The following is a 22,531-nucleotide window of genomic DNA, read 5'->3' as shown; positions in this document are numbered from 1 at the left end:
CATAATGTCCTCCAGTTTCATCCATGTTATGCGATGGTTCACTGATTCATTATTGTTCTTTCTCGTTGCATAGTACTCCATTGTGTGTATGTACCGCGTTATGTTTTATGATCTGGACAAAAAGGGTGTGTATTAATGTGCACAGCTGTGAGAACAGTACTAGCACACTCCCAATTAATTATATGTTCTGTATAAAATATTTTATTATTAATAAATTTGCCACATTATAACATTAATTTTTTTTGTACTTTATATGAAGGTTTACAGAACAAACTAGCTTCTCATTAAACAGTTAGTACATACATTGTTTTATGACATTGGTTAACAACCCCACGACTTGTCAATACTCTCCCTTCTCAACCTTGAGTTCCCTGTCACCAGCTTTCCTGTCCCCTCCTGCCTTCTAGTCCTTGCCTCTGGGCTGGTACTCCCCTTTAGTTTCATTTTGTTTTATGGGGCTGTCTCATCTTTGGATGAAGGGTGAACCTCGGGAGTGACTTCATTACTGAGCTAAAAGGGTGTCCAGGGGCCATACTCTCAGGGTTTCTCCGGTCTCTATCAGACCAGTAAGTCTGATCTGTTTTTGTGAGTTAGAATTTTGTTCTACATTTTTTTCCAGCTCTGTCTGGGACCCTCTGTTGTGATCCTTGGCAGAGCAGTCAGTGGTGGTAGCCGGGCACCATCTCGTTGTACTGGCCTGAGTCTAGTAGAGGCCATGGTAGTTGTGGTCCACTAGTCCTTTGGACTAATCTTCCCCTTGTATCTTGTTTTCTTCATTCTCCCTTGCTCCCAAAGGGGTGAGACCAGTGGAGTATCTTAGATGGCTGCTCACAGGCTTTTAAGACCCCAGACACTACTCACCAAAGTAGAATGTAGAACAGTTTCTTTATAAACTGTTATGCCAGTTGAACTAGATGTTCCCTGACACCGTGGTTCCCACAGCCCTCAGCCCAGTAATTCAGTCCCTTAGGGAGTTTGGAGGTGTCTATGGAGCTTCCATGATACAACATTAATTTTAAGTCACTATACTTAAAAATGATACATGTGTTCATAGTCAAATTTAAAGAAATAAAAAATAGACATCCAGGTATAGCTGATTATCACTAATCTTTTCCCTTCATGATATAGCCTAGAAATCCTTTCACTGTTGCCTTTGTTTTAAAGCCCAGCCGGCCAGTATTACTCAGGCAATTACCAGTTTCCAAAAGCTCCCTGTGTATATGTGTATGTTTTTAATTCTTTAATGGCTTTGATTATTCTGTTTCCTCTGCTTGGCCTTTGCCAATTCTCTGGCTAAATCTCATTCATCTTTTAAAGCCCACCTTAAACACAGTCTCCTTTTCTGAATCTACCTTCCCTCATTTAACTCTTCCTCCAGCCCTCACATCGCAGGCTAATCAGAATAAATTATTCCTTCTTTACTCTTAAAAGAATTGCTTATTCTTTTATTTTACACACATTTTACTCTGTTTGTATTTTAATTAATTTATTTCTTTTGCTTTCCCTTCTTTCATCCTTCCGCCCATCCCAACGCACACACATACACACTCCAAATATCAAGGGCTGTTGAGTGAAAGGATTAGGTGTTACTCACCTATAATCTTTGTCCTAATGCTATGTACTCTCAGTACATGCTTTGATTTGATTTGGTTTTTCCCTTGATACATCTGATTCCTTTGCTAGTCTGTTTTAAAACTTTTTTTCATTGTTCTCTCTAATTTACGTCAAATACAGCTTTACTCATCAACGTGTCTCTCATCTCTGTCTACTATTTTCTTTCTTTATTTTTTTTAAAGCTGGGTCTCTGAATTATATTATTGCTTTGAAAAATACTGAAATTATTTCAGGGCTGGAACTTTCCTTTTGGACATACTGGTATATTTAAAAAAAAAACAGAACAATTTCTAAAATAGATAAAATACATTCCTTATAGATATAATCGTAATTACTGGGCCCCCAAATGTCATTCTGAGCCTCTAACTTCCATGGATCCCACAAAGACTTAGGGAGCCCATAGTCTTCTCTTTCTAAGCCACCCTGGGGAGTGGGTAAACTGCTATGCTGGCTCTTGGCACAAAAGAATAGAAGGTAGATCACTAACCACACAGAAAAAAACCAAATCAAACCCATTGCTATCGAGTCGATTCCAACTCATAGTGACCCTATACGACAGAATAGAATTGCCCCATAGGGTTTCCAAGGGGCGCCTGGCAGATTCAAACTGCCAACCTTTGGCTTAGCAGCCATAGCTCTTAACCACTGTGCCACCAGTGTTTCCAGGGACACAGAGTGCATTTAAAACTTTCCGAAAAGTCAAAGGGAGTAACACTAGCTCATTAAAATATATGATTGTTTCAAGAAAATGAGAAGCCATAGTATGCTCAGCATGGGTCTGAGCAGGAGCAGGTTGGCATGGTTATGAGGGAACAGCCGTGTCTTCTTGATCCAGCCTCCTTCCCAGGCTTTTCCTTTGGGCCACAGAAGGCTTGCCAGGCAATAACTGGCTTTACTGATGCATGAGTTATTCTGTCCTTTGAAACAGATGTTGCATCACAGGAGACCATCACTCAAAGAGCAATTTTAAATACCTGACTTGCACCACAGAATCATAAATTATTAACATGACTCCAAGTTGTGATTCTGAAATGTAAAGATGGGAAATGAGAAAAAAGCACAGGACCAGAGAGTTTAAATGGTGAAATGTCAAAGTTACCCAAACAAAGAGGAGTATACCCTTATAAGAAAAAATCATCAAATGAAAAATCAAACGGTATTGCATTGGGTTTTTTTTTTCCTTACTTACAGAATCACAGTTTCAAAACTCAGTCCCATGAATGAATTTCTTTCAACTGTGTGGATGTTTATGTTATCTTGAATGTCTCTAGAAGAAAGTACAGACGTATACATCAACCCCACTCATGTAACCTTCCCACAGTTACTTGGCATGATATGGTCTATAACTGAAGTAACATTTTAATGCAATTATTGAAACTTTCCGAAATAATTGCCTGTAATTTATCTTTAGTATATTAGTTCTCCTTAAAAATGGAATTGCAGACGTGCAGTGGTTTCTCTCTCTGAAAGTTTTCTTAGCTAATTGCGCTGTGTTAAAGTTCTCTCTAGGCTCTTTATTTTCCTTGCCTCCACCGTTGGTGTCTGCTCAATATGACAAAGATGCTTAAGCTGATCTTTCACCTCTGTACCAAGCTTCTCCTTTCACCTTGGTTGAGTCTTCATCTCCTACCATCCCAACAGCATTCTTACAACTAGCTTCTGTTCTTCCACTCTCCTTGGGTCCCAGAGCAATATTATCATTGATTTTACTCTTCCTGAACGAAAACCTGTTGCACTGAGTGGATTCCCACTCATAGTGACCCTACAGGGCAGAGTGGAACCGCCCCATAGAGTTTCCAAGGAGCGTTTGGTGGATTCGAACTGGTTAGCAGCCATAGCTCTTAATCACAGGGCCACGTCTCATTTTCCTGTGTGTATCCCTCATCCTCCCATCAGGCTTCCCTGTCAGGTGTGTTCTGACACGAAAGTGGAGAAATCCTCTGCTCAGAAGGATTTGAGAAATTCTAGGATGCTTCTCTGTCTTTCGCTCCCCCCTACTCTCCTCCTCCCTAGCTCTTACACCATTTCTCCACCTCCTCCTTTTGGGTCTATCCAGATTTTTACAATTTCACCCTTGGAAATAAATTTGCCACGACACATTACCTTTTCTCCTCCTCTTTCAAAATACAGATACTTTGGGAGAAGGCCAACCCCTTATGTCACTAACTCTGCAGCATGAATTTATTTGTCTGTTTTTCTATGCCAAGGGCAGCATGAGAGTTCTGAAGGGAAGAGAAGAGGCTGGTAGAAGACAGGTTAGTTGCAGGGGGCAGTATATAAAGCAGTTAACTAGTGAAGAGAAGAGACCTCCTGATCTTGCCACAGCTGGCTCCACTGACAAGGCCCTTATTGAGGAACCCAGCCTGCTAACTTTTTCCAAACTGAGATTAGCTGACCTGCAGGTGAAACCAAAGGCAATTGCTACTTGCTTTCCTATCTCTGCCCACCTGCTACCAAGAGCAACACATTTGGAGGATGTGGACTACACAATGCACCTTACAGGCCCAGAGGCTGTTGGGCAAGACAGCCACTGTGTAAAAAGTTGGTGACCGCTCAAGAAAAAACTTACAGTAAAACCTTTTGGAGAGATTGAATCTTGTGAACAGCTGGCAAGTGCTTAATACCTGTGTTGGATATTAACCTAGAGAGAGACAAAATGAGAGGAAAAAAATGAAACTGGGTATTTCAACAATTGTTAAGAGTATGAGTTTTCTGCTTTCTAAATATCAATTTTGAACAATCAGAAAAACCTACTAGGAAATACCATACTATACCTGAATCATGCTTACATTTTCTATTTTAAGGTTCCAGCCAAGGTTTAGCAAGCTGTTGAGAGGTATACAAGGCTAGGCTAGGCACTGTCCAGTTGCATCTGTTAAACCAGTTGAAATTTGGGTGGAACTGACCGTAGGGTCGCTATGAGTCAGAATCAACTTGACGGCAACAGGTTTGGTTTGGTTTGGACTGTTGCAGTAATGGTCAAGATTTTCAAGTGGCAAATGCTAGGTGTCCGACCTACCAATCTTCAGCATTTCCCTCACTCCTGTGAGTTACTCAGAATCCTTTCCAATACCTCCCCATTCCCATCTCCCTTTTCTGTGTGCGGCTTACCTAAGCCAGAGTTGTTTTCGGTTGCTTGCAACCGAAAGATCTCTCAATGATACACTCATCATTGTAAAGGACCATGTGACATTTTGGGTTTATGACCCTGAGTAAACTTTGATGTCTTATTCTCTACTTCTTTATTCAGAAGTCAGTGAATCCTGCCTCTGGATTTTCTGTAATGATTTTCAGATGTTTTGTTCCCTCTTGCTTTCCAACAATCCACATGGAACCCATCTTGGCCAACTCTTCTTTTGATTACATCAACAGCCCTTGAGATGGTCTTTTGTATTTGGAGGTGGAGCTAGTAGTATGCTTCTTGGGAAGGATTTATTGTGTTGTTTAGTCACTTAAAATTTACATAAGAAAAATGAACTCTTTTTGGTGTAGAGATCTATGAGTTAATACAAATGCATGCCATAATGTATCTACTACCATAATCAAGATAGAGACTGTTCCATAATTCCTCAAAACTCCCTCGTGCTGCCCCTTTGTAGCTAAATTCTTCCTCTACCTCTAACTCCTATGTCTTGGTTATCTAGTGCTGCTATAACAGAAATACCACAAGTGGATGGCTTTAACAAAGAGAAATTTTATTCTCTCACAGTCTAGGAGGCTAGAAGTCCAAATTCATGGTGCTAGCTCCAGAGGAAGGCTTTCTTTCTCTGTCTGCTCAGGGAGAAGGTCCTTGTCATCTATCTTCCCCTGTCTAGGAGTTTCTTAGCACAGGGACCTAAGGTCCAAAGGGCTTGCTCCCCTCCTGGTTCTGCATTCTTGGTGGTAGGTGGTCCCCATGTCTCTGTGCTTGCTTCTCTCTTTTATATCTCAAAAGAGATTGACTTAAAACAACCCAATCTTGTAGATTGAGTCCTGCCCCACTAATGTAACTGCCTCTAATCCTGCCTCATTAACATCATAGAGGTAGGATTTACAACACATAGGAAAATCACATCAGATTGCAAAATGGTGGACAATCACCCTATACTGGGAATCGTAGCCCAGTCAAGTTGACACATATTTTTGGGGGATGCAATTCAATCCACGACACCCTAGCAACCACGAATCAGTTTTTTGTTCCTGTAATGTTGCCTCTTCCAGAATGTTGTGTAAGTGGAATTATACAGTATGCAACATTTTGAGTCTGGCTTCTCTCCCTTAGCACAGTGCATTTGAGATTCTTCCATGTTTTTGCAGGTATTTGTGGTTCATCCCTCTGAGCAATATGGTGTTGTGTAGATGTACCACAATTTGGTTATCCATTCACTAGTTGAAGAACATCTGGGTTGTTTCCAATTCTTCTGGCAGTTATTATTTTTTAAAAGAGGTTTTAACATTTGTGCACAGGTTTTTGTGTGAACACAAATTTTTTTATTTTTCTTGAGTAAATACCTGGGAGTAGGATTGTTGGGTCACATGGTAAGTGTATGTTTAACTTTATAAGAAATTGCCACACTGTTTCCAAAGTGATTGGACCATTTTACGTTCTTACCAGCAATGCGTGTGGGTTCCTGTTACTCTGTATCCTTCGGTTATTTTAAAAAATATATTCTTTGAATATAAGGGTAAAACATATTTATTGTGGGACTTGAGAAAAATATGGAAATATCTACAGAAGAAAATAAAAATCACCTGTATTCTAACTACACAGAGATACTTTCTGCTGACATTTGAAGTTTTTACCCAAATGAATAGCTTTTCCAGTTGTTCTTCATAACCCCCAAGGGTCTACTCATTTCCAACAGAAACATTTCATAACCCTAAATACCCACTAGTCTGGCACAGTCCTCTCCCACATTTGTTATTTCATCATATCTAGCCCTCTATTATTTTTAGATCTCTTCCCATGTGTCTATGTTGCATTCCTGTAATGAGACATCAAAGCAGGGACCATGTTTAAGATTCTCTGACATTCCCATACTACTGTGTGCTGGTTTGGAATGCAGTATGTGCTCATAAAATATTAGTTTAATTGGTTGATGTTTCTAAAACATTTCTTGCTTCTGTCACCAAGAATGTATCAAAACTTTTATTTAGTTAATTTACTTGTCAGGTATCACTGCTACTTGGGGATAATTAGTTGTAAACAGAGGCAGGGAGGTCTGGAGGCCAGGATCCAGGAAGCCTCCAGGCCAACTCTGTCATGAGTTAGACGCAAATCATTTCATATCTCCAGACTGGAAAGGACGTGGGCTGCATGAAGATCAAGGTAGACATTATATCAGACACCTGTTGTGCCCTCCTTCACATCCTTCTGGTCGATCTTTTACTCCAGCTGTTACCATGGCAACCAGCTACATACAGATTTAACTTTGCAGACACTTGCTTCAGCCGTACCACCTGTCTCTCTTTTTCTGTCCTGGGATTCTTTGCCTCCTCTGAGTGGAGTACCTACAGGAACCTGCTCAACCATTCTGAGGCATGTGCAAATTTGGAAGTGCAAAGGAGTTAACACAACATAGGCAATTCTTGACTAGTGGTGAACTCGCCTCTTTCATTCTGTGGGTGAACAGTTTGGAGGTATATTCTACATGACACCTGACAGGAACTCTAGCCTCACGGAACCTCAGTTTCCTAGCGGAGATCAACTTCTTGATTAATATATTCCTGAGTTGGCTTTCTTTCTTTTTCTGTTTTCCTCTTCCTAGTCATCCAGTTCTTTTCCTTGGGTTTGGATATAAAATTAAACTACTTGTATGTAAGTCTTTGCTCAGGCTTTTTGTGGGTAATCAGGCTAAGAGAGACACCAACTTGCACTGAATTTCACGTTTTGCTTAGACTCATTGGTGGTTGCTATCTCCCTTTACCCTGTATCTTTCTCCAGTTGCAGTTCAGCTTGGCTTCTCTTTCTTCTTTCACAGCCAAGTTTCCAGAAGGAATTACCTACACATGCTATCTTCATTTTCTCATATCTTATTCATCTTCCACCTGCTCTGATCTGTGTTTCTCCCACAGTTCTCTGCTGAAACTGCTTTCGTCACGCCAAAACCTCACCACCCCACTAACAACCAAATCTAATGAACACTTAGAATTTTCATTTTATTAGACCTTTCAGGAGCATTCACTACTCTTTGCCAGTCTCTCTTTTCTGTTGGTTTTTATTCTATGCCAGTCTTCTGGTTCCTCCTCTATCACTCTCTTTTAGCTTTCTTTGTTGACACCCCCTCACCCTCCTCTATCTGTCTGAGCCTTTTGCTGTTTTCTTCTCTATAGCCTCATTAGGTACTTCTCATATCTCATGGCTTTAATCAATATGTGGACAACTCTTAGGTTCATACTTGCCTTCTGAGTTCTAGTCTTGTACCTCTAAAGTTTATTTGAGACATCCTTCTAATTAAGGCTTATTTGAGATATCCTTCTGTATCATCAGCATAGGGAATTGAACCACCTCCACCAAACTGCTCTTCCTCAATTCTTCCAGAAGTAGCACCACCATCCATTAATTGTTTGCTAGAAACGTGATAGCTGTATTGACTTCTCCCTTACCACCCAACACCCACTCCATCTCAAAGTCCTCTTTGATTCCATTTCCAAATATTCCTTGATTTCAGGCAATTTCCTTCACCTCCACTGACACCATTCCAGAACAAGCCACCGTTAGTCTTCCACTGGGTTTCTGCAATAGTCTTCTAGCTGCTTTCCACACATTTAATCTTGCCCTCTTCCCATCCATTCTCCATACAACACACAGAGTATTCTTCTAAAAACTGCAAATCAGATTTCTTTACTCCTCTGGTTTAAATGATTTAGTTCTTTCCCATACTACTCAGGGCAGAATTTGTACTCCTTACTGCTTACTTTTCCACCCTCATCTCATGCTATTTCCCTGATGCGCTTCAGCCCCAGTGGCTTTCTCCCAGTTCCTCAGACACACTAAGTTCTTTCCTGCCTACAGGCACTTGAACATGCTCTATCTGGAAGGTCACCATCTGATCCTCACCTGGTCAACTGCTACTCACCTTTAGGCTCCAGTTACAAATGTCTTTTCTTCAGAGAGAAGCTCCCTGACTAATTTACTTTAGAGCCTTTGATTTATTCCCAGTAACCATATTATTTTAGCATTTTTCCTTTTTAGTACTCATCAAAATTCTAGACTTACACTTCATTTTGTGTGTTTTTTTTTTAAATTCAATGCCTGTCTTGTCAACCAGATTGCAGTTGCCATGAAGACAGGAATCAACAATGAAATCCCAACTTTGGCACAGTGTTTGGTGCTGAATATGTTCTTGATGTATATCAATCTCTTTATGCCAGACAACGTGTCATATGTTGTCAAGAGATGAGCGCTCAAGGAATTATTTACTACTTGTGTTCATCACACCTAACTGGTTCAATATCATATAAGCAGCAACCTGGCCATCTCTCCTAGTACTTGAATGAGAATTTTATATAATTAAAGGAGAGAAGAAGTCATGATTGTCCAATAAGAATGGTACGCATGCATTATTTAACACCAATAGCATAAACTTCCATAGCCACGATACTTACGGGCTATCTATGGATATCTATAGATGCACACTGAAATCTTTGGTCTTTATAGAAAAGAAAAAACGCTGCAAAAAATGGCTAACATTATTCCAGTAGTGCTGAGTTTCAGACACTTAAAAAGATCTAGTGACCATTTAGTGAGATGGATTATTGGTAATAACTCTGTAGCTGAAACTCTGTATAACCCCAAGATAACACAGGAAATGGAGTTCGGATGAACACTCAGTTTTCAATTCATTTTTCCCCTTTGATCAATAAATTCATGTCTGATGAAGTCTGGAAGTGAGTAATTAGCTAGGAGCTCTGTGTCTCAATGGGTTTGCTTTGGTCAAACAACTATTGGCTGCAAAACTATTTTGATTCACTCCACCGCGGTGTATCTTCAAAAACAGGTAAAGGCCTGAGGGTAAAATGCCAGCAAATTTAAGTTCTGCAAATGGTTATTTTAAAGGGAGGGAACTGGCTCACAGTTCTCCCCTCTCAACAGCCAGCCTCACATTCTAGGCCTCACATTCTCAGCTTGTGTTAACACCTTTCATGCCTGACTCTTCCTAGTCTTCAGGTTGCGATAATGGAAGTGAGTGCCTTTTCTAAGTCAGGATGAACTTAGTTGGGTCCCTGCAATTGTTGGAACCATTCATGCCTTGCCCGCTACGTCCTGCCACCTGAGTGGATAACACACTCACCTTTCATTGACAGGTGACCCCGTAGTTTTCAGGTTCACTGTCCTTAGTACTTCTCAGTAGTCTTGTTTTGTGTGTGTGTGTGTGTGTGTGTGTGCTAACAGTGTGTGTATTTGCTTGTGTTGCACTGGGCTATAAGGTAACCTTCCAGTGCAACCTCTTCTTGTGCAAGAGAGGAAGCCAAAGACAGTGCCTTGTCTTCAAGAAGCTTCCAAGTGAATTGAAGATCTAAGCCTAGCACAAAGAAACACTCAGAGGATGGTCTAGTGCTAAACTATACACTATCAACTCCAAGTATGTTAGGAGTTCAGAAAAGGGGACAGCAATGTGGGCTGGAGTTAACAGGGAGAACTGCTTGTAGAAAGGGGAGCAAACCAGTATCTCAGGAAGTATAGAACCCTCCTGCCTGAACTAAGAGACGTGAGTGTGTCCAGCTGGACCACCGGAGGGGTGTGGGAGAGTGGGGAGCCGTGGAAGATAGAACTGAAAGGGAGGGAGGAAGCAGTATCTCAAAAGCTTTTTAAGCCAAGTAGACAGTATGGACTTGATGGCTAGGCAATTAGAAGCCACTTCAGAGTGCTGAATGGGGAAGTAATGTCTTTGAAAGACAACTTGGGGATTCCCTGAGCAGAGTAGGTGCATGTTCCCACTAGCCCGTTACCACCGTACTTCATAGTAGTGATCAGGCCAAGCCACTGGGTGACTGTTTCCTATCTACTGCGGAAATGAATACTTAACCCACTGGACTGATAAAAATAAGTCAGGAAGAAGGACAAGACTGCCCTCCCCATCACGCATGGCAACCAATATCCTTCATCTCCATTCCCCCCAAAATTCACCATGGCAAGGAATAATCAATTCTGAGACTGTGTGAATCAGCTCTCTTTCAGTTTGTGAACTGAGGCAGGCACAGAACTCATGCCGAGGCTAGAATGGCTCGTTAAGATGCTTTAGGCAGATTTGACTTAGGGAGGGGATGCTGTCAGTCGTGTGTCCACTGTAGGAGTCTATTATTTTTGTCAAACAGCACATTTGCTGGGAGCCAAGGCTCAGCATTTGAACTTGAACTTCTTTCTCTACCTTCTAACTGGTTTCCCGTGAAGAGATTTTGTTTGCACCTAAGCTATTTGTGTCTTTTTTTCTTTTAAACATGTTTAATTGTATTATATTTTAGTCTCCTGGATGACGTTGACTCTTTCCTGAGCACTCTGGGGAAAGTGACGCCAATGAAGGATAAGAAGAGTGGGCTGTGCTTAATTTAATTACATATATGAAAAGACTGCTTATTTCATGAGGCTTGCCAATGTTGAGATTTCTGTTATGTCTATGCCTACAGATTCTTATTTACTGGGCGTTTGCATATTTACATACACCATTATAAAAGAGGCTAACCGTGCTTTTTAAGTCATTAAAGATTTGACTAGGTAAAGAGTCACAGAATCTCGCAGCTAGATGGGAGAGTACATAAGAAGCTGTGGTACGATGACAAGGGCTTAGACTCAAGGTTAGAGACGGACCCTGGATCCAAGTGCCTTCCCTCTACCTAGCTGGATGACACCGAGTAGCTCACTGACCTTCTCAGAGACATAACTTCTTTCTCTGTAAATATTTTTTTTGGTAAGGAATTACATGAGATAGTACTGAAAGCGTGGTTTCCTGTCTCCACAGCCTCATGCCTGCAAGACAGGGACTATTTAAATCCCATATTCAGCTCATGTTGCCTCAGTCTCCATGGAAACCAGACTCCTTAGTAATCAGGGGGAATTTAATGAGTCTAAGAGCGGTGTTTTGAAGAGTTCAGCACTGTCCACCTGGCTGCAGATTCTGTTTTGACCTAGTATCCCGGTTTAGAATCCAGCTCAGGCCCTATTCTCAGGCAGGGAGTGCAGTGTAGGCTCAAAGTGCCATCTCTGGTGCCAGAGGATCTGGGTTCAAATCCCGGCTATACTGCATTTTACATGGGTGACCTTAAGAGGTTAGTTGAATTCTCTTGAACACAGATCCTTCATCTTTAATCCAGGGAAATGGTAAGATCAACCTCATAGGGAAACCGAGTGAATGCTCATGAATCACTTGGCACCATGTGTAGGCACTGCTAACGCTGTGGTCATGCTACAGCCTTGTGTTCCACTGTCATGACTGAGACCTGTTTAACTTCCTGGTTCTGCCACGTCCTGGGTCACATCTTACTTTCCCCAGTTCTCTTGGATACGGAAATGCTGCTTCCCTGTCCTGGGTCCCTGTTGTCTGCGGTGGGACATGATACTCTGGTAGGCTGGCCTGTTATCTGCTGCCCTATGCTCCTTGGTGGTGCAGTATTAAGAGCTTGGCTGCTAACCAAAAGGTCGGCAGTTCGAATCCACCAGCTGCTCCTTGGAAACCTTATGCAGCAATTCTACTCTGTCCTATAGGGTCGCTATGAGTCAACGGCAACGGGGTTTTAATGCTCCTTGGGCCCTGTTGCAAACCCTGAAAGCCACAGCGAATTTCCCGGATTCCTCTGACCCCTTTTCTCTAATTTCCTCCTGTTTCCTTCCGGTCAGACCTGCCTGGATCCCTCTCCAGTCCTGTCTGAGTCTGTTTAGTCTCTGAGCACTGGCTTTTTCCAGCCTGGACCATCCAATCACCTAGAGGTTGGTCGGTCATCGCAAGGAAAATGACTACAGAGTTGACAACATTAAAGATGACTTCCACACTTTTCACAAAAAGAGAAGCGTTCCACCTTCGTTGACTTTTTCTGCGATGGCAAATGGCTGTCAAAATAATGCTACAAAGCAGATATCTTCCAATTTGACACGTTTAATCTGTCTCTTTGGAGTCCCTGGGTGGTGCAAATGGTTAATATGCCTGGCTGCTAACTGAAAGGTTGGAGGTTTGCGTCCAGCCAGTGGTACCTCGGAAGAAAGGCCTAGTGATCCACGTCCAGAAAACCAGCCACTGAAGCCCTGTGGAGCACAGGTGTACTGTCACACACACGGGGTCGCCGAGAGTCGGAGGTGACATGATGGCAACTGGTGACTGGTGGTAATCTGTCTCTTTAAGGCAAAGGTGATGTGTTAGTAATGGGAGGAAATGCGCTTGCACTTGGAAGAAACTCACGCAACGGAGAGAGTATTTGGAAAAACTGTGTTTGGAAATGGTTAACTTATCAATGAAAATAAATTATTGTCATCAAAGTAAGTATGTCATCATTTATGAAAACCCTCACATTGCCTATTGAAAAAAAAACAAGGAAAGACAATTTTCTAACCTGTTTAAGTCTTTTTACTGGGTTTTGAACACTTCATTAAAAATATAAAAATGCAACATCGTCTAGGTAGTTGGTAAGAACATCTGACTGACATTAAGCAAGAAAGTTTACTAGCTGAATTTCAGTAAAAATATTTGCATAAGTGTAGGATTGAACTCCAAGTATGATGAGTTGGTGAGTGCAGTATTGGGTTCTTCTTCCATAGGATCTACCTATTTTTGTGAAATTTTGTTCTCAGCTTTGACAGCTGTTAAAAAGCAACTATTGAAATGACCTTTGAATTGCTTTCCTTGGGGTTAAACTGATGATTAAAAAAGCAATGAAGCACTTGCGATGACATTACTTTTAAAAATATATCGTTATAAATAATATGTTTAGTAAGAGCAAAACCGTTTTATTTTGGTGCCACTTAAAATGGTACATAATAAAACAACATGAAAATTTAAGAGCATATTATTTATTTCATCCTTTAAAAATATTTTTTGTGTGTATGTTTTATAATGCACACAATTAATACAGCAGTAGTACATGCATCTGCTTTGTAGATTAATTTATTATGAAACATATTCTCAATTATTTTTGCTGATGGGGTGAGGAAATCAGACCCTACTGTCCAATGCACAAGGTATTTTACTTTGGAAGAGAAGCCTGCAGTTCTGAAGGACTGCCAGGTGGAAATGGTAATAGTTTTGTGCTGGTTGCTCTGGAAAGCAAGTATAGGATTAATAAAAATAATGGTCGACATTTATTGAACACTTCCTACATACCAGGCACCACACCAAGCACTTAACATTGATTATTTTATTTATTCAGCTCCACTACCTTAGGAGACAGGTATCATTACCATCCTCATGTTAGAGTTGAGGAGGTTCAGCTGAGAGAGGTCTAGTAACCCTCTGGATGCCACATGTAAGGAGGGGCAGAGGGAGAGGTTGAACCCAGATCTTTCTGACTGGGAAGCTTGTGCTGTTACCATTATCCGGTTTACCATATTGACTGATTCTAATTCATTATGTGAGTTGCCCAACAGAGGGATGGATTGCTCTGTGACGCGGTCAGCCCCCTACCTCTGGAAGTGTGCCCAGTAATTGGGTGGAAGGAATCTATGGCTGGCACAAATGGTTAAGTGCTGGACTAGTAACCGAAAGGCTGGCAGTTCAAATCCACCCAGAGTTGCCTCAAACGTAGGGCCCGGAGATCTGCTTCTGAAAGGTCACAGCCTTAAAAATCCTATAGAGCAATTTTACTCTGAACACATGGGGTCGTCATGAGCTGGAACTGACTCAATGGTGACCACCAACAACAACCGTGTGGAAGCGTTTCTTCATGAGGGGAGAGTTGAACTCTGTGACCTCGAAGATCCTTTCCAAACTAGAAACGTTAAGCATTTCTCTAGAAACACTGCTTCCAGAGGCTATTGACACTGTGTCTACAAACGGAAGACTACAATTTCAGATACCTTTGGGAAATGCTGAGTTAATAAGATTAAGCAGGTTTTTTTTTTTTTTTTTTCCCTGCAGGCTTCTCAAAGACTTTAACCAAAAACCTGTTGCCACAGAGTGAGCTCAGCGCCACCCTATAGGACCGAGTAGCACTGCCTCATAGGGTTTCCGAGGAGCGGGTGGTGATTTGAACTGTTGGCCTTTGGGTTAGCAGCCGAACTGTTAACCACTATGTCATCAGAGCTCCTCAGAGCTTTTACGTGGTAACATTTTTTATAAATGGCCAAGAGAAGGAAATAGGATGCAGGCTTTCCCCAAACCCATCTAGCCTTGGACTCTGCACCCCCTCCCCCCCTTTTGTTTTTGTAGATTGTCTCCTGAGTTTGGTGTTTCAAAGTTCAACTTTGGAGCCCCTGCTAGAAGATAAAGATTTATACTGGTTCTCTGACTGTATACCGATTCTCTGAAAATGCCGTTACTATTTAGAACATGGTTGGCAAACTCTTTGGCAGACTCTCCTATTAGTGGGCACGCTCCATTCTTCGGTTTGTGTTGTCAGTCACCGTTGAGTCAATTCTGACTCATAGCGACCCTACAGGACAGAGTAGAACTACCCCTAGGGTTTCTGGGGAGTGGTTGGCGGATTCGAACTGCTCACCTTTTGGTTAGCAGCCAAGTTCTTTCCTCTACCAGAAAATCAGAACCGCATGAATGAAAGAAAGGGCAGACTGTGACAAGTGGACTTTTTGTTCCCTTCCTACTAACAACTTCCAGCAATGGATTAAGATCGCCCCCTCTAGCTGCTGTCCAGGAGAGGTGACTCTGCACTCACCTAGAGTCGTACAGGATATCAGCAGCAGGATCCGATTCCTACTGCTAGCCCAGCAGTGAACGTCTACATACACTCGGCCTGGGTAAAAAGGAATCCCGTTCTTCAACGGAAACCTGAATCCAAAGGGAACTAACCTGAGGAGACACCATTGACGAAACGGGCCTGAATGTATAATAACAAAGTCTGTGACAGGCTTCTGTGCAGCTCTTGCTTATGGTTGTCACTGTCTTTTCAAGCTGGACATGCTATGGGGCACCCTGGTGGCCGGGGCCAATGTCAGTGTAACGGGACGTCAAAGTCGGAGTTTTTCCTGGGACACCAAGTCTGAGAGATGGTACCTTCCAAATGAAGCGCGGGGCTATCAGTAGAAATTATAAAGGAGGTTGCTGCAAAACAGTTCCACGGTTCGTAAGCTCTCACCCACATTGTGTGTAAAAACAGTGCGGGGAGTTGGATTTGGGGAGAGACACTGTGAGACGTTTTGGAGATGGCTGTGAATTCTCCCTGTCTGGTCTCTCACTGAGCCCTGACGGTATACTGGTTAAGAGTTTGTCTGCGAACGAAAAGGTCGGCAGTTTGAATGACCAGCCGCTCCTTGCAAACCCTATGGGGCAGTTCTACTCTGTCCTATAGAGTTGCTAAGAGTCAGAATCGACTCTATGCAATGAGTTTGTTTGTTTTTTTGGTTCCCCACACCAGTGAGAAGGGCAAGGGCTGTTCACTCAGGTTGAGAGAGGGCCTTTAAGAAGACCACGTGGAGAGTTTCAAAGCTGTCCCCTCCTACTTGGGGACACAGAGGTCCAGTGTCTGACTCATGCCTGAGTGAGAGCTGGCTGAAGTGGCCTGTGGCAGCAGAGGCCTGCTATTTGGGAAGTAACTATGCTCCTGAAAACCAGTTACAAAGATGAAAATTCTGACCCAGATTTCTTTCCTTATAATTCTGGAAGAAAGGTCTGGAAAATAAGCATGCCTCATATTTGCATGAATGACTGAGAAAGTTATTTGCTAGTTCTCACTTGACTTTGCATTCAGCTCCTCAAGTGGGAATAATATATCCCTTTTACAGACAAAGGAGGCAAGGCTCACAGAAGGTCAGTGATTCATCCAAATTTCTGGACTTGAACCAGAAAGAATAATATTAATACTTATCGATTACCTTACCACATGTTAGGTGCCATTATAAATGCTTCGCCTCTATCAAAGCCATTTAATCCTGATCACAACCCTTTAAACAGGGTACTATTATTAGCTCCATTCTGTAAGTAGGGAAACTGAGGCTTAGGGAATTTAAGTTAATTTGTCCGCTAGAAAGCAGAAGAAGTGGAATCTGAACCCAGGCCCTCTAGTGCTTGAGCTGCTATACAGTGATGCTGTTTCCATTTTCCCATGCTGGCTACGTAAGGACTTTCAAAGCCTAAAGCCTCCCCAGGTTAGATTCACTGCTAGCAGAACGTTGCCAAGGGGCAATCTTTTGGGTCCTTCTTGGATGCTGATATAAGGATGACTTTAATCAAACTACCAATATGTGGCAAGCAGTTACTTTTAAATTACACAGGGGAGTCGCAAAAGAGTTAATATTTTAAACAGTTTGCGCACCCTTCCCCACAACTCATTCCTCATATTAATTATTTAGGGAGCTATTTCTTAGGTACACTTCAACCTAACCTAAGTAGACGATCACAAATTCCAGTGGCACCCATATTAAGAAGGTGTTAACGCTGGCTCAGAACACTGGGTGTGTTTATGTTGGCTTCACCCACACTCTATTACCCAGCTGTGGTATGTTGGGAAACAGAACGCACTGGGTTGGAGTCAGACATTTCTAGCTTCCATTCTCAATTCTATCACTTACATAATCTCTGAGTTTCAAAATCCTCACCTGTAAATTGGGAGAGAATACCTGGCTCACCACCGATTGAGTTGTGTGAAGCAAATATCTCGTTCGGGGTCTGCCATATAGTAGATGTTCCCTACTTTACCAATTTCCCTGTCCCTCCTGCCCCAAGATAACTTCTTAACCCATTTCGTGAGCTTGGGTAATTCCAGCCAGCGTCTCTGAACCTCAGGTTTCCCATCTGTAAGATGGAACCATCAGTGAAGATCTCACAGGGCTTTTGTAAGAATTAAGTGTGTTAATTTGACGGAAAAATGCTTTCTAGATTCTGATTCCTATTACCCAGTCCCCTCTCACCCAGCAAGGCCTCGTACGATTAGCAGTGCTAGCACCTGTCTGCTGCTTTTAACTCTCCAAGTGCTCCCACACCCTTGTCTCTCATGCCTTCCTTCCCCTCCCTCTTCTTCCCCTCCCATCTCTACTTTACAACAGCCTTTTGAAGGAGGTGGGGCAGATTTATTTCTCCCCATTTTACCTGAGGCCTAGGGAGGTCATGTTACTTGGTGACAAGTTCTCACAACAAGGACCAGGGCTGGGATCTGAGACTTGTGGCTCTCCCCTAAAAAGAATAACCTCCCTTTCTAGTGTCTTCTGAGTGGGTCTGTGCCCACCTGCTCTGGTGGTCTGGCCGTGTCCACGGAGACTGTGCTGGTGAACTCTGTGAGGGTGACCACCTCGCACGGCCCCAAACATCCCGCTGTTGCTTCCTAGCCCTGCTGTCTCTGCATCCCAAACTCATGAGGGATAAATTGACTGCTTCTTGAACCAGACATTATTTGTGGGGTGTTTGCTGGGGGCGAGTTCGTGATTAAACTGCAGCAGAACATTTTTGTAATGTCTGCTGAAGGTGAAAATATTCTTCCTTAGAGTATGTGTCACTTCAGTGTTCACACTCCATAACGCCCCAAGATATTTCTCTAAAAACAGCAGCTGCTCCCCTTTCACCATCCAAACAGAAAGATTCACACCTAGGCCCACATTCTCATTAAGGGCCTACTGTGGGCAGACCCCACTCTCTGTGGGGGCCCAGAGTTGAATCAGAGACAGCCCCTTGCTCGGGGGGGACGTCAGTGGAACTGGAGGTGCCCTCTCCCCCACCCTTCATTGCTCTCCAGTCCTGAATCAGCTGGTCTGGCTGGGTGAGCCCCTGTATGTGTTTCTCCTGCAGCCAGCCCCTTGGGGAAGCCAATGCCCTTCCCAGGGGACAAATCAAGAGTGTGGGACTAGCTGGGCCACTGGGCTAGACCCTGCCTGTTTCTGGAGGGAGCTTACAGCCTAAGAACATGCGCTGTGAGAGACAACAGACAACGCAGATGAGATGACTAAGGGCAGTGTCTTAGTCACCCGGGGCTGCCATAACAAAATACCACAGGGCGAGGAGTTTTAAGAGCAGAAATTTATTTTCCCACAGTTCCTGAGGCTAGAAGTATGACTTCAGGGCCTTGGCCATGTTGATTCCCTCTGGGGACGTTGAGAGAGAAACTGTTCCATGCCTCTCTTTTAGTTTCTGGTGGCTGCCAGCAATCCTTGGTGTTCCTTTGCTGCTTGTAGATGGTCCCTCACATGCTGTCTCCCCTCTGCGTGTGACTCTGTTTCCCTGTCTGTCCTTCTCCTTTTTTATAAGACATCACTCAGAAGAGATTAGGATTAGGACCTACCCTACTCAGTGGTTAAGTGTTTGGCTGCTAACCAAAAGGTCGGCAGTTCGAATCCACCAGCTGCTCCTTGGAAACCCTAGGGGGCAGTTCTACTCTGTCCTATAGGGTTGCTATGAGTCGGAATTGACTCGACCGCAAAGGGTTTGGTTTTTGGTCTACTCCAGTATGACTTCCTTAATTTAACTGATAGCAAAAGGAAGCCCTATTTCTAAACAAGGTCACATTCACGAGTACAGGGATTAGGACTTCAGTAGCAAGAAAAAGATGGGTCCCTCAACAAGTGTTGGAGCCCTGGTGGTGCAGTGGTTAAGAGCTCGGCTGCTAACCAAAAGGTCGGCAGTTCGAATCTACTAGCCGCTCCTTGGAAACCCTATGGGGCAGTTCTACTCTGTCCTATAGGGTTACTATGAGTCGGAATTGACTCAATGGCAAGGGGTTCAACAAGTGTTATGGAATGAGGTGAGAACCAAGTGCCCTAGAGGCCTGGATCGCAGCCAGGTTCCTCTAAAAGAAACTAAACCAATAAATAATGGATTCCCTCCTTTGTGCCATGTGCTGGGGATTAGAGATGAAGAAAACGCCGTACCCACCCCGGAGTAGTGTGGACTCTGGTAACTAGGGTTTCCTGGGGCCCCACCTCCCTCCTCCCCGTGTCTCGACTGCCCCCCACTGCCTCCTGCACTGCCCACCTCCTGTGGCCCATCCCTGCTTTCAGAGGCTGGCCCATCCCTGGGGAGGTGCTGGCTGATAGTTCCTGTGTTGGCTGTAATTTCTTTATGTGTGGCCTCTCCCTGAGATCATTACAAATCAAAGAGTCTGTAAGGACAAGAACACCCCCAAGCCCCCAACACTGAGTCTGCAGTGGTGAAGTGAGAGGCAGCAGTTTATTTTCCATGGGGGGTGGGCTTCACCGGATGCCCATTCAGATCCCACTCTCTCATTCTGTCCATGCCTTGGGCAAGACGGGCCTAGCATTTGTCCCTCCCCAGCCAGCTCCACTAGCCGCTGGGTCCTGTCTGCTCTGTCACCTTGTCTGCACACCCAGTGCCTCTCAGGCTCTGCTGGGGGGGCTGTGTCCATTTATGAGGGACCAAAGCGGCAGAAATGTTTCTTGTGCCCATCTGTTTTAGCTCCAGGAGTTGAGCTTCTGCTATGTTTAATTGAGAAATAATTTGCAGCTGGTTTACGTTTTTTAATGCACCCACCGGATCTCAGCAGTTAAAGGGACTGTTGAAGTCTTGGGCAAGAAGAGCTTGCTCTGGGAAAGAAAGCAGTCTGCAGGAGGCTGGGCTTTCTCATTTACATAGAGACCACACAAGGCCTTTCATGGCTGGGCCTGAATATGCTGAGCTCAGGACAGACAGAGACACTGGGAGCCCCCGACTGGTGAGGATCACAGCTCAGAAACCAAGCACTGGGGGGCTAGAAGAGACCTTAGAGAATGGAGGGTTCATTTCCTTTATCTGACTAGCCTCTTGAAGTTTATTTTATGATTTCCATTTTGCAGATGAAGAAACTAATGACCTAAAGGGATTAGTGCATCACTCTCTGCGTGATCCCAGCACTAAGGAAGAAATCAGGGCTGAGATTCATTCAGTTCCCTGAGACTGTTTCCTCTCTGAACCCTCTCTAGACTTGTCCTTGTATCTGATTTCTGGTGAGGAGAGAGATGGGTCTTTCAACATTAGTGAGGTAGGGTTACACCTGCCTTGTAAGAAGGTGTTTCCTGTGCAAACATAATTGTACAGAATCGCAGGCGGGTGGAGCAGATGCGGTCCAGTGTGCTATCTGAGTGACTCCTATGGGACGTTTCTCTCCTCAGAAGCTCCAGTGGCTGAGAGCCTATCATTATCAACTCTTGGGCTTAGCATTACCCTGTCCACGCTCCTCTTCTGAAAATGAAAATTCCACTGGGAAAAAGAGGTCTAGGGCCTGGATGGAATCGACTCCACAGCAACAGGTTTGGTTTTGCTTTTTGGAACATATTGATGTGAATCAGTTGATCAAATCCTTTCCTCGCTGATGAAGAGGACTCAGGCTTCTTGCAAAACAAAGTACACTGAGGGGATAGAAAGGTTAGCAGCCCTAAACTTGGCCATCATTATGATCCAGCCCTCAGACAAGACGGGATACTTCACCTCTTGGAGCTGATGTGCTCAGGTTGAAATCACATCCCTGAGTTTCAAAGTTCCAGAAGGAAAAATCTAGCCATATTTTTCCAAAGTTGACAATGGCAGGCAAAGTTGGCTTTGCCAGACAGATCACTGATAAAAGAAGCAATTGCATAAAATCCCCGTTGTGCCCAAACATCTTCGTAGTCCTAGTGACATCCTCAGATCCTTACAACGCTGACCTCCAGAGAGATGGCTAATAATTTCTTCCCAATAATCACAGCCCCTGTATAGGATGATCTGGCCCAGAATGAAGCTTGATGAGTGCTGTTTGTGGGATGATCTGTGTGGGAGGTGCTTAGGGGAGGTGTTGGGATGAGGGAGGCTTCGGGGGTTATTGGAGGCGAGTGAGCAAAAATAATTGCAGTCACTTGGATCCATGTTGAACCCAGATGTGAACTGCGTGCCAGTGATTCTCTCTTTGAAATGAATCTCTCATTGAACAATGCCTTTCTATTCCCGCTGGTGTCATTCTTACGGGACCCAGGGCTGTGGCGACCGCCCTTAGCAGGTCTCCCTTGAGTAGAGCTTGTACCTTGCTATGGTCAAGCTGTAGTCCCAATCATTGTCATCGTGCCACTGTGCTGCTCTGAAACCTTTTATAGCTTACTTTGTCTTTTTTTTTCGGCCTTGGTTTCTTGTTTTCCTTTTTTTTTTCCGTCTTGTTCAACACAATCCATCCAAATATAGTCACTTTCCTTCCCAGTTTACACCCCTGTTTTTAGTTGGGACACCCCAGTCTTGGCCTGCTCTCCTATTCTTTCTCGTTCTTGCATTTACACACCTTTTCCTTTCACAGGGAATTCTGCACCCCTCTTCTTTTCTTTCTTTCCACATCATCCGTCAAGTTCCAGCTAAGTTCCCCTTCTCGTCCCCCCTCCGAAGCTTTCCCTGACTAAGCCAGCTGAGGGCACTGGGTCATTCCTCTTATCTGTGACCAGTGCCACCCAGTTCTACAGATATCTTGTGATTTTTAGGGGTTAAAGAACGATAGCCTTCCTCCATAAGACTGAACTCCTTGAGGTGAAGAACTATCCATATATGCCTCCTGTATCTACACAAAGCCTTTCACTACCATCCTTTCTCCAAGACTCTCTCCTTTCTCTGAATTATTTTTCTTGATAGTGTTTATCACACCAGTTGACATTATCCAAGTCATTTGTCTCCCCCATTAAAGTGTAAGCTCCAGGAGGACAGAGACTTCATCTGTCTTGTCTTTTGTTGTACACCCAATGGCCACAACAAAGCCTGGGATGTAGTGTGTCCTTAACAAATGATTGTTGAATGACTGACTGACTGAATGAGTTCTTACTGATTCACCAATTCATATCCAAAATGATAAGGGGAGAATGGGAAGTACTAATCCTGTCCACCATGCACGTGGTGGCCATGACTTCTAG

General features: G+C 43.5%; 1 protein-coding gene across 2 annotated transcripts in view; it reads right to left on the bottom strand.

Annotated features, from left to right (window-relative positions):
• FSHR (follicle stimulating hormone receptor) overlaps window positions 1-22,531 on the bottom strand; it is a 196,934-nt gene that overhangs the window by 22,114 nt on the left and 152,289 nt on the right. The window contains exons 4-5 of one of the 2 annotated variants that reach the window (XM_004369472.2): window positions 4,184-4,255; window positions 2,804-2,881 (exon numbers count right to left, since the gene is read on the bottom strand). In XM_004369472.2, coding sequence (XP_004369529.1) covers window positions 2,804-2,881; window positions 4,184-4,255 — 150 coding nt within the window. The remainder of the gene's footprint in view (window positions 1-2,803; window positions 2,882-4,183; window positions 4,256-22,531) is intronic. The other variant, XM_004369473.2, reaches the window with a different exon arrangement.

The sequence above is a fragment of the Trichechus manatus genome, unplaced genomic scaffold (assembly GCF_000243295.1).
Source record: "Trichechus manatus latirostris isolate Lorelei unplaced genomic scaffold, TriManLat1.0 scaffold00005, whole genome shotgun sequence".
In the NCBI taxonomy this organism is placed as follows: Eukaryota; Metazoa; Chordata; class Mammalia; order Sirenia; family Trichechidae; genus Trichechus; species Trichechus manatus.
The sequence above is the reverse complement of the archived record's forward strand: the minus strand, read 5'-3'. Positions and strand labels throughout refer to the sequence as shown.